This window comes from Athene cunicularia (genome assembly GCF_003259725.1).
Source record: "Athene cunicularia isolate RWA chromosome 7 unlocalized genomic scaffold, athCun1 chr7_part1, whole genome shotgun sequence".
Taxonomy (NCBI): Eukaryota; Metazoa; Chordata; class Aves; order Strigiformes; family Strigidae; genus Athene; species Athene cunicularia.
This window is the reverse complement of record NW_020799107.1, coordinates 20,533,496-20,549,152: the sequence shown is the minus strand read 5'-3', so window position 1 is coordinate 20,549,152 and position 15,657 is coordinate 20,533,496. Positions and strand designations below refer to the sequence as shown.

General features: G+C 55.8%; 2 protein-coding genes across 2 annotated transcripts in view; one reads left to right on the top strand and one right to left on the bottom strand.

Annotated features, from left to right (window-relative positions):
• The window catches only part of NHEJ1 (non-homologous end joining factor 1), a 43,448-nt gene that overhangs the window by 24,510 nt on the left and 3,281 nt on the right, over positions 1-15,657 (bottom strand). The window contains exons 4-5 of the mRNA XM_026852812.1: positions 15,393-15,531; positions 13,838-13,896 (exon numbers count right to left, since the gene is read on the bottom strand). Of these exons, the coding sequence (XP_026708613.1) occupies positions 13,838-13,896; positions 15,393-15,531 (198 nt within the window). The remainder of the gene's footprint in view (positions 1-13,837; positions 13,897-15,392; positions 15,532-15,657) is intronic.
• The window catches only part of RETREG2 (reticulophagy regulator family member 2), a 51,417-nt gene continuing 45,606 nt past the window's right edge, over positions 9,847-15,657 (top strand). Inside the window, exon 1 of the mRNA XM_026852811.1 lies at positions 9,847-9,886. The gene's annotated coding sequence lies outside the window, so the exon portion shown is untranslated. The remainder of the gene's footprint in view (positions 9,887-15,657) is intronic.

The following is a 15,657-nucleotide window of genomic DNA, read 5'->3' as shown; positions in this document are numbered from 1 at the left end:
AAAGGGGGGGGGGGGGAAAGGGCTTGAAGTTTTCTTAGTGCCACATAGTAAAGTATTTATAGAAAGCCAGGCGTGAATGGGCCGCTCACAGGCCACACTCCTCCTCGGCGTCAGGATCTCCAGGAATTATTCTGTGCAGTCACATTGTTGTATTCACCCAGAGATTGAGTTTAATTACAGACACGCGGGTGAACAGGCTGTCAGTGTTCCAGCCTCGCCAGGGAAAGGGCAACTGAGCTCCCTTTAATGAACGTATTTTAAAAAGACCCAAGGTTGAAATAGAGAGGGGGAGGAGGGGGGCTGGCAGAGGCAGCATTGGGGGCGGCGGGGATGGGGAGAAGAGGCCATGGGAGGGATGCGGGGTACTGGGAGAGCCATGGGGGCTCTCTGGGTGGGGGAAATGGGTTGGGATGCTGAGGGTGTGCACACAGAGCACAGGGCGCATGGCTCAGATGTGGCCAGAACTGCTTGCAGGATGGAGGCTCCGAGCATCCATTGTACATGAGATGGCAAATCCCTTCAGATACCCAGAGGAGCTTCCCAAAGAAAATGGGGGGAGTGTGGAGGGCTCTCAACTTATTACAGAGCAGGGTATAAACAGAACAAATAAATATAGAGCTGCTTTATTACAAGGCTGGCTAGCTCCGGTGGCTGGCTGATTACAGGGCAGGCTGCTCCAGCACTATGCAAGCTCAGACCTCAATAAAGGCCAGACTGGAGATGCTTTTTGCTCATTGACAACTTCAGCACACTCCTGCCATGCTGCTCAACTCCAGCGTACCACTGTCTGCTCCTACACCCCAGCTTGGGGTGAAGGGGAAAATAAAAGATTAAACAAATAGTGAGTAAGAGATGAGCAGGGGTAGGCAGGATCAGCAGCCTTGCAGACAAGCACTAAAAATACTTTATTTTCCTAAGGAGTTAGCAACTTCCAAAACTGGAGATTTAAAAAAAAAAAAAAAAAAAAAAAAAGGAAAGAATAAAATGCCATAAGAATTATAGACCCATGGCGGGGGTGGGGGAAAGACCCAAGAACAAGGAAAGAAAAACATAATGATGAGTAAGACACACACATGACGTACATAAATACACCAAGACGGAAATGGATAAGCCTCCTGCACACAGAGGCACACGCAGAGGCACACGTGTGGGGCCAGGGCCCAGCTCCTGGCTCCCAGCAGGGATGGAGCCAGCCTGTGCTCTTTCCTTGCCTCTCCCCGGGGCCGAGGGCATTAACCCACACACACACACACACACACACACACACACACATCTTTCCAGGGCTCGGGCTGAAAGGGCACTTTGTCTCCCAGTTCTCAGCGCTCTCTACACCTGGGCTCCCAAGCCACCACTGTCGAGGTGGTGGGCGCTGTTCCTGAGGGCTCCCGTGACCACCTCAGTGCTGAATCCCTGGCACCCATCAGAAGCCATGGACCCTGAGGTGGGGTGGAGCGTCAGGGCACAGACCCAGCCGGACCAGGAGCCTCCTGGCCAGGAGCCGAGGCAGCCCCGTGCCCGGGCGGATGGCCAGCGTGCCAGCCCCCAGCACACCCGCAGGAGATGAGGGAGGGATGAAGACCAGCACGTCCGTGGGGCTGCGGGTCAGGAGGCTTTAAAGGAGCTGATTTACTATTGTCCCACCTGCCCTGAAACAGGCACTTGAGCAAGAGATGAAGGTTGCCTCAGGTCATCATAATGCTGAACAGAGGCCTTATAGCACAGGGCAGGAGAAAGGGGCTACTTTGGGATAAGCTAGCTCCCCTGGGCACAGCTGGGTGGGGCTGATGTGGTCCCACAAGTCCTCCATGAACAACTCTGTCAAGGAGACGCTCCCCCACAGTGATGGATGAACACCACCCTCACCTCCAGCCCCACCAAAGTCCCTATGGCACCTTGGCACCACTGCACTATCCCCAGGGCATGAGTTTGGGAGAAGAGGCAGAGCTGGAAGGGAAAGCAGGCAGTCCCAGTGCTGCACAGCCTTCTTCAGTGGTTTACAAGGGTCCCCTCCTTGAAGGCATCATTGTGTGCTCCAAGGAACCCTGACCCCCAGCCCCACACACTGCCCACCCTTGCCTGGCCACGGTACTCTCAGAGAAGTTGTATGAGGCAAAGTGAGATGCAGCAGAGGCCCAGATCTCCTTCCATGACCTGTACAGGATGGCAGCACCCAGGCCACACCAATGTACCTGTCAACTCTGCATTTCTTCTGCCATCACCACCCACCATCACCTGCATGGACAGGTCCCCCACTGGGTATATGGTGCACGGCACACAGGGAGCCTGGGGCCAGCCGGGGTCACCGTGGTAGCCCCCACTGCTGTCCAACCCCCAGCCCAGGCAGCGGAAAACGGATCCTCTGCAAAGGGCAGCTCATGCGGAAGCTGTTTGCATCCCGTAGTGAGGGCTCAACGGGTGAGGAGCAGGGCAGCTCCCAGGTCGCCGGGTTATCGGATGATAACAAGCCAGCACAGCCTGAGCACGCGACTTCCAGCAATGCAAGGCTGCTTCCTTTGTTTTGGGAAAACAAGAGGGGAATGAGACCTTTTCTGGCACGTTCTTGCCCAGCCTGAAGCTGTCCCCTACTTGCACTGGCTCACAGAGGAGCCATCCCCTTTGCCCTGCTCCAGGCAGAAGTAGGGGGCTGGGACCAGCCCTCACCCTTTTCGCCTTTCCCATCTCTATGAGGACCAGGGCTGGAGCCAGTGGCCCACCAAGCAGGGCCGCTCCTTGCATCTGGTGAGGGTCCTGGCTGCCTCACCAGCCTGGCTGTGCCACAGGCTCACAGCTCTGCCAGAGACCCCCTGGTCCTGCCTGCACAAGCCCATCTCCCAAGCAGCCTGAGAAGGCGGTGCTAAGGCTTGAGGGGGGCCAAGACACCCATGATTTGGGCTGCGGGGACCCTACCACAGTAAGGTTAGCTCAACGCCTCCCCCATCCCCAAATGTGGGACTGAGCCCTGTATCAGGGCAGGGGAGCAGCACAGGGTGGTGCAGGGCTCAGGCAGCCATTCCCACCTTCCCCTCCATCCCATGGACCTGCTCCATCCCTGCAGTAGTACCCCCCACTCCCCAGAGAGCTGTGGGTTTGATGGGGGTGTGGGAGACCCCCCCACCCCTTCCCCAATGGAGGAGGAGGAGGAAACATAATAAGAAAAATAAAATTTATAAGCGAGGCAGTAATTACAGTGTGGCTACAAAAGGCTGCCTCCTCAGGGCCATCATTATGTGGCTAAATTTAACGCCCCGCGCGGCTGCACGAGGGGGGGGAGCCGCGTCCCGGGGCTCTGAGCATCCATACAGACGCCGGCTCCTGCTACCTTCCCTCCGTGCCGGCCAGGGCAGCACAGCTGAACGGCAGCCAAGAAAGTCATAAAGCAGGTCAGAATTTTTTTAATAGTCTATTTACCAAGATGCTGTTTTTACTGCCGAGGTTTCTCTCGTTTTATCTCTGGCTTTTTTTTTTTCCCCTTGCTCTCTTTTTCCCCTGACTCCTGAACAGACTGGGCTGTATTTTCTGTTTTAGGTTCCTCTCTCTCACTTGCTCTAAATGCTATTTTCAGAACTCTAATTTTATACGGTATGTCCCTTTTTTTTCTTTCTCTTTTTTTTTTTTTAGTAAATATTTGCCATGACTAAGCCAGGACACATCCCGTTTAAAAGGCTCCCATCCCACAAAACATCAGCCCTTTAATGACATGAATCTCATTAGCTCTCACCATGAAAAGAGGTATAGAAAGGGAGCATCACTCAGTCCCTCTGAGTTCCTGTATCTGCACAGACATATATTTAGCCATGTGTACTGTACAGTCGCAGGAGGGGACAGTCTGGGCACACGCACACCACCTCATTCAGCCAAAGGGACCCAAAGTGGAGGCCCCTGGGACCAGTGGGTTTTGGGATATCCGTCTGTCTGGGATGGGGTTGGGAAGGGCTCTGTGCCCAGTGGAGCCAGAGCTGGTCCCCAAGAGCTGACAGCTGGGCACAGAGGAGCCTCAGAGCCCCTCAAAGCTGGGATTTGGGATTCTCCAAAGGACCTTCTCCAGCATGGACGGGACAGTTGTGTAGAGCCCACCCATGCAAGGAGTAGGGCTGTGAGAGGGCTCCAGAGAAACTGGAAACCATGAAGCAGAGACCTCTATGAAATGCAGCCCCTGGGGTATCAGCCCCACTGGCTGGGTTCAGCACTGAGCAGCAGACATCAGCTGCACACTTGAAGCTTGACCCCAAAGGGCCAGCACAGGGTCTTGGGGAAGGTACTGGGTCCAACAGCCCAGAGGGGTTTCCTTACTGAGGTGAGGGTCTGTCTTCACCCACCTACAGACACCCAACACTGGAGCTGGCAGAGCATCTGCAGCCTGGGTGCAAGCACAACATCCCTGAGGAGCAAGCAGAGCTCCTGAGAGCTCTCAGCAGAGGATGAGGCTCTGTCTCCATCTGTAACAGCATCTTCTGTTGGGGAACCTGTCCATCCACCGTGCCATGCTGGGCATGGTCATCCCTACTTTAGCATGGTCTTCCCTTCCACAGCATGGCCATCCCTTCCTTGGTCCTCCTTCCTCCATGCGGTCATCCCTTCTTTAACATTGTCATCCCTCCCTCAGGGTGGTCACTCCTTCCTCTTGGTTCAACAGCTGTCTGATACCAGAGGGTGAAACCCCAGGAGATGCCACAGGCTTCCCCATGGCTGAGATCTCGCCCACAGAGCCTGAAGCCAAATGCAGCAGGAGACATCCATGCAGAAAAATTTGCTCTCTCCTTCTTAGATCCTTTCTGCATTTTCCTTCTGATTTCTAGTCCAACCAGGTTACGGTGCTATTCCTTGGCCCCACTGGACCCACACCATGCTGACATCGGGTGATCGTGTTAGCACAACCTCCTCCAGAGCTGTCCCCAGAAAACGGGGTGTGAAAGCTGTGCAAATGTACTGCTGAGCCCACAACGTGGGGCACGGCTATGCTCACCTCATTCATGTGTGTGCTCCTCTACATTTTGGAGGAGACAGCAAGAGAAATAACCCCAAGAAGGGCTGCAGACAGGCAGTGTCATGCAGAGACCAGCGTTGCTGCTGCAGATGTTGCACTGATTGAGCAGCACAAGCTTTCCAACTCATAAATAAACCTGGGGGGATTTAACTTCCCTGCTGTTTTGTTTAAATTACTTTAAAGATTTGGTTTCAGCAGCTGAGGAGACCCAGCATTAAGCAATACCACCAGCTCAGGCATCAGATGCCCACAGTCAAAAGATAACACACCCATGCTGGCTGCATGCAGGCTCTCTGGTGTGGGACCCTCTCCCCTCAATGGGGCCACATTTTCAAGTGTTTCCTCATCCTGGAGAGGAAGATATGACTGGAAGGGGAGACTCATACCTCCACAAGTGCATGGCTCCCACAGCTGGGGCTTTCTGCAGGCGTGCTGGGAGTCAGAGCCCGTGTACCGGGCTGGGCTCCACACGCGCATGCCCTGCTGAGCTAGGCTTCCCCCCCGGCCCCCAGCAGCCAACATTAATTCATTAACAGTCCCATTAACACCCAGCTGTGGTTTCCCCCCAAACTCAGGCAGGGACCCGTTCCCCTGTGACAGCTGATGACAGGCCAAGTTTCCACCTTCGGCCCTTCTGGAGTTCTGTATAAAAATAAGCGGGGCTTTTTTCAAAAGGAAAACTGTATTTCCCCTACCCACACGCCCGAGCACACGTGCAGGACTCGCAGCAGGAATTTGCTCCAATTTCCCCCACCCACAAACACATCGCCTTTGGCCAGAGACCAAACATGGGCATTTTCAGCCCAAAATATCATTTTTTTCAGCACCCAGAAGACAAGCTGGTGTTACCCTGAGCTGGGCTAAACAGGGCTTCTGGTCCCTGGCCAAAGGGTGCTGGGAGACCCAGCAGTGCTCTCGCCAGGGCCTCATCCAGTATCCCCAGCAAAGCAGCTGCCAGTACCTCCCGAGGAGTTGTCCTCCTGGCATGGCCAAGCATCCAGTTTGGGATCTGGTACACAATTTCTATTTTCCCCTTTTCATCGTTTTTCCCAGACAGTTATGAGCACCAGATGCTCCAGCATCCCAAGGAGATGCCAGTCCAGCACCTACTTGGGACCTGCTACCCAACATCTGTTTTCTTGTTTTACACATGATCGTCTGTCCTCAACAGCCAAGAGCACCAGCTGATGTTCAAGAGGCAACCTCTGACCCTCCAGAAGCCCTGGACCACCCCATGCTGCAGAGGGGCTGATAGCCTGACCCTACTGTATCTGGCTGCACACCAGGCTCTGCAGCCTGGGTCAGCAGCACGGGAGCTGGCTCTCTGGATCTCTCACTGGGAAACTGGAGACCAGGGAGCAGAGACCACCATGAAATGCAGCCCCTGGGGCATCAGTCCACTGCTTGGGGCTGGCACACCTTGTCACCAACAGGGTGACTTCAGCTCCCTGGAGAGGAGCAAGGGCCACCTATCTCCCAAGGTGCCTGGCCGCTACCAGAGTGCCCTGCAACCCTTTGATCTGGAGGTGTTTGCCTCACCAAGAGCCCTCTAACTACTCCTTCCTTTAAATAGCAAAGCTCACAAATGCCCTATATGGTTCCATGTCTATACGTTGTCTATATATTTGTGTACACACATGCACACAACACACAGAGATTTATTCGTGTTTTCAGAGCGGTTCAGGATACATTCCAGGACAAAATTCCAGCCGGCACTGGAGCCAAGAACATCAGCGGCCCCGGCGTTCATTGCCCCCTCTGCCTGCATACACACTAAATACGGAAAGGGAGAGGTATAAATAGAGAGAGAAACACATGAATGGCCCTGTTTCCTTATGCAGATACATAGGATGCGAAGGCCCAAGCGGAGTGGCAATAGGCAGACTCAGGGGTCTGATGGCTGTGTTCCCTGGGGTGCAGAGCAACCCCTCCCTAAGTGTTGCTGCCTGCCCAGATGTGCCCAGCTGCTTGGTAGCACCTCTGCATGGGCTGGCATGACTGGCAGAGGCTACGGGAGCATTGGCCCAAGGAACAGGGAGGGAGCTGCTCTCAGAAACACTGAAAAAAACTGCCCATGAATGTCACTGGAGAAGGGGCACAGCTCAGGGTATGGGAGGAGCTGGGGAAGGGCTCAGGACAAACAGGGAAGTGGTGAATAAATCTAGCAGCCCATTTTGGGCACAGCAGGGGTGCAGGGAGCTGGAGAAGGCAGCACCGGGGGTGCAGCCAGCACCACTCCTCTGCCCTGCCTGTGGCTGGTGGAGCTGGCAGGGATGGCAACGCCTTGGTCCAGACCCCATCAGCTGGGGACGGAGAAGCCACCATGTCCCTTGCTAACACAGAGCAGTGCCTTTAGATGCCCTGTCAAAGTCCACCTTGTTCTCTTCCCCAAAAGGTCCTTTGCTTGTAGGAGCCACTGCCACATCCTGAGCTGAAGGGCCGGAGCAGGCGACTGTGGGGTGCAGCGGCAAGGGGCAGACAGTGCCCCACACCTTCCCACCGCCAGCTGTCCCCACATCCCCCCTTTGCCCTCCTCTAACCCAAACACAGCCCCAGCAAGCTCAGCTTGGTGAGGCTGGGACCCCAGATGCCTGTGTGCTCTCCACTGCTTGCCACACCCTTCCCAGGGCCAGGCAGCTGCCTGCGACCATGGGGCCAATAACGCCCAAGATGTGGGAGCAGTGCCGGGGGGTGGCAGTGGGGGATTGCTGCTCCGCTTTCCGGAGGGGGAAAGGGCTCTCCCCCTTCAATGCTCCTGTTTGAGCTGAGGCCTGGCACTGGCTCAAACCACCACTTGCTGACATAAGATCAATCATCCCCCAAGCTGAGCTGCTCCTCAGCAGCACTGTGCAGCCGGTGCCCATGCACGGGCTGGGGCCTCTCCCCCAGGAGCAGGGTCTGGTCCCCTCTGCCAGACAGCCTGTGACATCCCTCTGCCTGCTTGCAGCAGCACCCGGCACGGTATGGCATGGCATGGCACAGCATGACATGGTATGGCGCAGCATGGCATGGCATGGCAAGGATAAGGAAGACTCTGACTGTAAAGAAGAGTTCTGTACACATGCCAGACCATGTGCCACTGCAGAGCCAAGGGCCATGAAGTGCCCCAGAGAGAGTGGCTGTGATGTTGCTTGTCCATCCCCCCATCCCCAAACAAGCCACCAGGTAATGTTGGGCTGAAGTGGTGCTGGGACCATGTAGGCAGCTGCCTGTACCTGTCCCAGGTGACACCCACTCTCTGCAGGGGCAAAGCCAGAGCTGTGGCCAGGCACAGCCACAATCACAGGGGGTTGGGCTGTGAACCCCCACACACCCCCAGCAGGAACATCCCCGCAGGGCTCCAGCAGCCACTGCTGCCGCAGCACATCCCCATCCCTGGCAGATGCAAGAGCTAGAGCAATCACAGCCAGCCCAGCCATGGCTCAGCTGCTGGAGGGTCGCTCCTTGCCCGTAGTCTGGGCACTATTTCGGGCAGGCTGCTGCCCCAGGGCGCCTGTGCCAAGTCTGGTTTTAGCAGCATGCAGCTCCACTGACTCACTGCTTGTGCAAGCGGCCTGTGGCTGCCGGCAGTGGCCCAGAAAGCACACCCTGGCAGGGCCCCCCTCACCTGATAGGGCCTCAGCAAACAAATAAATAACACCGCAGTGCTGCCTGCCACGCGCCTCCACGGCATCCACCGCAGAGGGGCCGGTGGCCAAGCAGCGGTCAGCCCCCACGCAGTGATGAACGCCTGTGCTCCTCCCCAAATGTCCCATTGTGAGCATGAAGAGCTGGCCCCTGGCCCCCGTTCCCATGTCCCCTTCAGCCATCAGAAGTGGCTCTCTGCCCCTTGCATGGGCACGGATGCTCCTGTTCTTGTGCGTACCCTCATGCTCTTGCACACACACCCACGCTGAGCACAAGCGATCCTCCTCTCCTGATCGCAACAGCATGCAGCTCCTTGTGTACACGTGTGTGCAGGGCAGTCCACTGCATTTCCAGCATGGGACCTGGACCCCAAGGCAGCAATGAGACAGGGTGACTCAAGCTTGTCCAGGAATGAAGCAAGGGCCCCACAAGTGGCCCCAGTCCAGAAAGGACACAGACATCCATGGGTCTCACTGGACGAGCACAGCACAGATGCTTGGCTGTACACAACAGCTTGCTCTGCTAATCTAAGCATCCGCAATGAGCCAGCCCCATGCTGCCACCTCTGCCCCAAGCCAGCCTGCCCGGGGCCTTGAAACTTCTGCTCTGCTCAGCCCTGCTAGCAATAGCGCCACAGCTGCCAGCTCTTTCCCAAGCCCAGTGCTGAGGGAGCCCAGCCCGGCCAAGATCTTGAGGCATCTTTACTCCCAGTCTGTGCACCCTGCATGTGAGCAGTCCATGTTGTGCCCATGTTGTCAGTCCCGCTCTGGCCCGGTCACAGCTGCAAAGCCACAGCTACCTTGCGCTAATTAAAAACATCCCTCGTTGGAAAGAGCCAAAGGGCTGCTTCCTCCCCGCTGCACCGGGCTGGCGCGGGTTTGAGGGATGCCGTCCCCGCCCTGCAAAACGTGCAACCCACCACCGCCTTCGCCCTTGGCCAGACCGCCGCAGCTCCACTCCCCAGAGCTTATTTTTAGCACCTGTTAAAAAGGAGAGGCAGGGCACTGGAGGCAGGCAGCATGCAGGCAGATGCCCAGCTGGACCTTGGGGTGGCAATTGCCAGTGGCTCCAGCGGGTGCCCCAGATGCCCTCCACCTGCCCCGCTGGCCCATGTCCCCTTGCAAGAGGGGAACAGGCGCCTGGCCCCCATCCCAGCCCCGGTGGGGAACAATAAGAGGGATGCTGACCCCTGAGTGCCCTGACGTCAGCCGGCACCGCTGCCGGCACCACCGCCAGCCCTGGCCCCGGGGCTCCCGCTCGCCCTCGGCCGGGGCCGTGCTGGAAGCTGCCTGTTTGTTTATCTTCCTCTCCGGCGTTGCTTATTTTGATGGCACATCCTCCTCCTCCTCGCTGGGCCCCGGGGTCGAGCCGTGAACCCGCCGCGTCCTGTTTGCTGAGGTCCTGCGTTCATCTTGTGGAGGTGTGGACCAGCCGTCCCTGCGCACACTGGCCATGGCAGATAAAAATACCCAGAGCAAAGCATCCTGGGGTGCGGGAGCTATATTTGCATTGATGGTATTGGTGAGCTTGTCCCCAGCGTACCTGTCCCTCCCCTCCCCAGGGCAGGGGGCACAGTACTGCATGGACACCCTGACCCTGCCCTCCTTGTAGAGCTGGACCACAGGCTTTGGAAAAAGCTGTCATGAAACACTGACCATAGCCAGGATGGCGCAAGCTCTCAAAACTCATGGGTGGGCAACCCACACTGGCCCATGGGGTCATCTCTGAAGCCCAAAGGGACACCTGGGGACAAAACACCCCCAACCCGCTGTGTCCTAGGCTGCTGGGAAGGGTGCCGGGGCAGCCTTGAGGTGCCGAGCCGTCTCCAGCCGCCTGCTCTTTCCCCTCACGGCATGAACCCCTGGGCTTGCCAATAAAAGCTGCCAGCTTTGCCTCAGCTTGCACGCGGCCACCGCTCTCCCTCCAGCTCTGCCCAAGCCCAGGCAGCTGCTCAGCAGTGAAACCTTGCCAAAAACTGCGTGTGTGAAAGCGTCGTTTCCTAAACGTATAAATATTCCCAGGGCTTTGCTGGAAGACTCCCCATGATTAGTTAAAATGCCCTGGACAGCCGAGTGCACACAGGCGCAGGGAAAGGGCATATTTAAGCTGAGAGGCTCTGCAGCTCTGTCCTGGGGGACTGGCAGGTCCTTTCCTCTCCACAGGGGATGCAGCAAAGGTCTGGGAAGCGAGCAAAGCTGTGGAATGCTTTCCCGCATCCCATCAGCCTTGTGCCACACCATCACAATCCCTTTCTAGCCAGGAGGTGCGTACCACTACCAAACATCCACAACCTGAAGCCCTGTTTCCCAGAGGGATAGGCTGGAAGGACCATCAGACCTCTCCTCCTGCCCTCCTGCCTACTGACATTCAACCACGCACATCCTAAGACCGAACCCAACAACTTGGTTTACTTCCAGACAGGCTCCCAGCCCACTTTTGGAGACATCAAGAGATGGAAGATCAACCACTGCCCTTGGGAGCATGCTTCAATCGCTAATCACCCGCAGGAGCAAACCCAAGTGCCTCTGTCCTAGCTTAAAATTGCCTGGCTCTGGCTCACGGTTCCTGGCTCGTGCTTCACTGCTCTCCACGAGATTAAAGAGAGCCCTTCACTAACCAGCATCTTCTCCTTGTAAAGACCCTCACGCACTATAATCAAGGCACCTCTCAATTTTCTCTCTGATAAGCTAGACGGAGCTCTTCCCTTCCAAGTCTCTCAATGCCAGGCTCTCTCCCCAGCCCTCAATTCATTCCTGTGACTCTCCGCTGATTGTCCGGCGTCTTTTTGAAAGCCCAGACACAGGAGTCTGTTGCAGGGTTCCCGGCTCCCTGATGCATGTCCCAAGGGACCCCAGACCCTTGAGCTGCTCTTTTTTAGAACTGACAGATGGAATACTAAGTTGCCTAAAATACCTGCCCAGAGACAACAAGATCGTTCAGCCCACCCTTCTGCTGCAGGAAGAGAGGGGAGACTGGGTTGAAGCGACAGTTTTGGTGGCAGAGAGCTGCTAAGCGTGTTTGGTGTTCCTCACTAACACAAGACCTCAAAGGCATCAGGAGGAGTGACAGGATACCATGTTCAAACCAAAGGCAGCAGCTGCTCACATCTCACAGTTCATTGCTGCAGGATGGTACATGGGCCAAAAGCATCAGCAGCAGGTTTATAAAGAAATGGGATGAACATAGAGAAGACGGATTCCCCCAGTCAGCCTGAACACACAACTGCATCCCTCCACCAGCCTCTCCCCAGTGGCTGGTGCTCAGACCTGGCTGCCAGGGGATGTAGAGGGGGAGCATCTCCCAAACCCGCCCATTCCCGCTCCAGTGCTCTGGCTCCAAGATGCTGCTCCTGGACTGTTCTCAGGACACATAGCACCAACTGCCCTATCAACTTTTAAGTCTCTGCCAGATGAGCTTCCCACCAGCTGCTTTTGCAAGGCTCTGTGCAGGGCTGCATCACTCCCCTCCTGCCCACTCTGAATCACTAAGCACCTTGCCCCATGCCCTACACCTTACCAGCTCTTGGAAGACTCTGAATTTCAAGCCTGACATTCATGTTTAGCAGATGTTGTTCAGTTGACCTTTGGACAAAGACACACTTCATCACCCCCTGATCCTGGCACATCTGCCTACACCCTTCCAGCAACAGCACCAAAACATTTACTGGCTGCTTCTGCCATGTCTGTTCCAGTATCAATCATTTTACCACCTCCATCTACTAACAAGCTTATCCCGTTGCTGGGAGTTTGGGGTTTTCTCCTACTACACTAAATAAAACCCTTTCCTTCTGTCCTCCACCATGATTTTTCCCTGATGTCTTTAGCTTCTGTTACCCATTTTCTACACTTCATAATTTCTAATTTATATTGATTGCTATCTACTCCCTCTCTCCCATTTGTTATAAACTGCTCTTTTATTTCTAATTGCTGCCTTCACTTCACCACTGAACCAGAACGGGCTCTCAGCCAGCGCTGCCCTCTTTCTTGATTGTGGAATTGTGGCTTTTTGTGGTTCTGAAATTCTTCTGAAAGAGCTCACCATTTTCATTCACATTTTTCTATCTAAATGTTTCCTCCAAGCTGATTTCACTCATAATTTTCCCCCTGCTTTGGGAAATTAGCCCTTTCAAAGCATGAAGGATATAAATTACTGTTTAGGAATGTCCTTTCTTTGCCCAGGGTGAATGTAATCTGGCCATGATCATCGGTCCCTAGGCAACCTCCAAGTTGCAGTCCAGCAGTGAATTCATCTCTATCCATCATAACAGGGGGGGAAACGAAAGTTGCCTGCACTGGATGCAATGACTCTCATACGAAAAAGGTATCGTCTCTGAGTTTAGAAACTCTGTAGATGGTTTATTGCTGGCTGTGAAAAGCATTAGCATGTGTCTCACAAAGTGATGTCCTCTTGAAGCCTGTGTGACACCACAGATACCCAGGCTGACTCTCTGGTCCCCAACAGACACCACTGCTCCCCACTCCTGTGCCTTCACAGTGAGCATAGGAACACTCGGAAGCATCCCAAGTCTTTTTATATCAATGAGCATCAATCATTTCTGATGCTGCCACATTGGTTTGAACCATTTTAATGCTTCTGTGATTGTTCCCAGTAACAAAAAAGGATCAGAGGAAAGACTCTCTCCTTCCAGCCCCAGTTTCTCCTAAGCACATCTGATTTTAGAGCCAAGCATACCAAGGGGAGAGCGGTGGGCATGGCACAGATAACAGGCTGAAAGGCACTTGTCCCCATGATGCACCGTGACAAAACCACCCTTAAAAGCAGCAGATGAACCAAACAGAGCAGATGGCTTCTCCTCATTCACCTGCTCCCTGCCTGCCATCAGCATCGGTATTTCAGGTCCACAGCAAGTGTGGAAGGCAGGGGAGGATGCCCCAGCAATGGCATGCTCCCACGGAGCAGCCAGCCTGGCTCACACCCCCAGCAACTCCCAGCAGCCAGACAGTGGTGAGAGGGTGACAAAACACGGTGCCACATCCCCATCCAGCCATGCCAGGTGTGCCCCCAGCTCTGCTCACCCTGCAGACCAGCTGCAAGGACACAAGGAGGGCCTTGGGAGAGCCAGTGGCCATTACCCCTTTCCAGGCAAGTCCTGCTATCCCCACCAAGTGTCTCCATCCAGCCCAGCACACCTTTCACTGGGGCTGCTGGTGCCACTCCCCACTACTCCCCTTTGCTGAACACGGGAAGGCTTGCACTGCTCCTTACCTCAGCCATGAAGTTCTGCTGAAACATCTCCTCCTGGAAGGGCTCTGTCCGCAAGCGGTCTGCAGGGGAGATCAGGATCAGCCTGGGCAGCTCTGACCAGACCTCCCACAACAGCTTCCCCTTCCCCTGCCCATGGGGTGAGGGGGCTGCAGGGGAACAGCTCCAGCACGCTCATTCCAGAGTCAGCAGGAGAGCCCAGCAGGCCCCTTGGCCTAGGGACGCATCCCCCGGTTAGCAGAATGTGCAAGGACCACTGGGATGTGGGACAATAAGGTTGAGCCTGTTGATGTACACAGCAGCCAGATAGCAGAGCCCAGAGCCCATTCACACCTGTCCCAGCCCCCTCTTGCACAGCAGAGCAGGGGACAGTGGCAGGACATGCTCAGTACTATTCCCAGATCTTACAGCTTGAAAGAACTGCCTGGGTCTGAGCACCATGGGACAGGGGACTGCTTGTCTCCAGCTGCTTTTCTGGAAGGGTGAGACAGCCTGCGGCCTCCTCTCGCAGGACAGGGACAAACCCCTGTTGTAGCTCATTCTGCTCTGCACCTCATTCAAAACTAATTTTTACCCATCATTGCTAAGATGTCTGGAGAAGCACCTGGCCAGCTTTGCTCAGTAGCACTGGTATAAAGCTTCCTCTCAGCTTCTTGCCTTGCCCAGGCAAGGGACAAGAGAGGCCACCTGCCAACCAGCATCAGTCCCTGGACCCAAACTGGGTTGTCCTGGCTGTTCTGAGCTCTGAAGAGCCGGCATGCAGCAGGAGAGAGGTGAGTGTGGCTGGCTAACACAGCTCTAGTGCAGCTGCAGGGTAGATCCAGGCTCCTGTGGTGGGGTATCTGCCATGGGTCAGGGTCTGGACCACATCACCTTCCTGGCCATGATACACAAGTCAGGGCTGCCCCCCATCAGATCCCACACCCTGGAGGGGGCAAGGTTCCTGTGGAAAGGCAGTGGGACAGAGCATGGCACTAGCAAGGGATGACCGGAAAAACAATGCCCAGCCAAACTTCATGGGCGGCGGACAACCCACATACACAAGGTGACTCCCCCAGGCAGATCCTGACCCATGTCCTCCCCAAGGGGGCTTCTGCCCACCCTTTCCACGTGATGGTGAGGTGGGCTGGGCACTGCAGGGGGGCCCACACTCACGGCTGCGCTTACCGCGGCGGGGAGAGCTGGGAGCCCCTGGTTGCTCTCCAAGCGCTCGGCGAGCTACCGTGCTCGGGAAGGGAGCCTGACACCGCTCCAGGGCCAGCCCTCGCTGGCATCCCCGCCAGCTCCTGGGGAGCAGCCAGGTGCTCTCGGCAAAGTGGAGAGCCCCTTGGCGACTCCCCAACAAATCCAGCTACTGGTCAGGGACTGTTCCTCCCCCAGCTCTCCCCAGGGGCTGCTCCCCAGCCTTCTGGCTACCGTCTCACTGCCGGCGCAGCTGAACATGAAACACAAGCCTGGCTGGGTAATAGCCAGAGGGAGCAGAGCATGCCAACCCTGTGCTAAGGAGGAAACTCACTCCCTGCTCACTCCTCTCTTGGCCTTGGGCATCCCTCCTCACCTCTGCTGAGAGTGGCCCCACTCTCCCTGTAGTCTTCGATCTCAGCATCTTTCTGGATCAGCAGGGAGGTCAGCTCCTGCACCTGGTACTGAAGTGCCAGGCTCATCCGAATCAGGGGCCGCACAAGGTGACGGGACACCTAGGATGAAGAAGGGATGCTCTAGGGAAGATCCAGGGAGGCACACAGCTGTTCACAGAGCACTCAAAGCAGGGCAACCAGCAAGGCTCTAGCAAGAACTGCACCCTAGCTTACTCATGGCTCCCC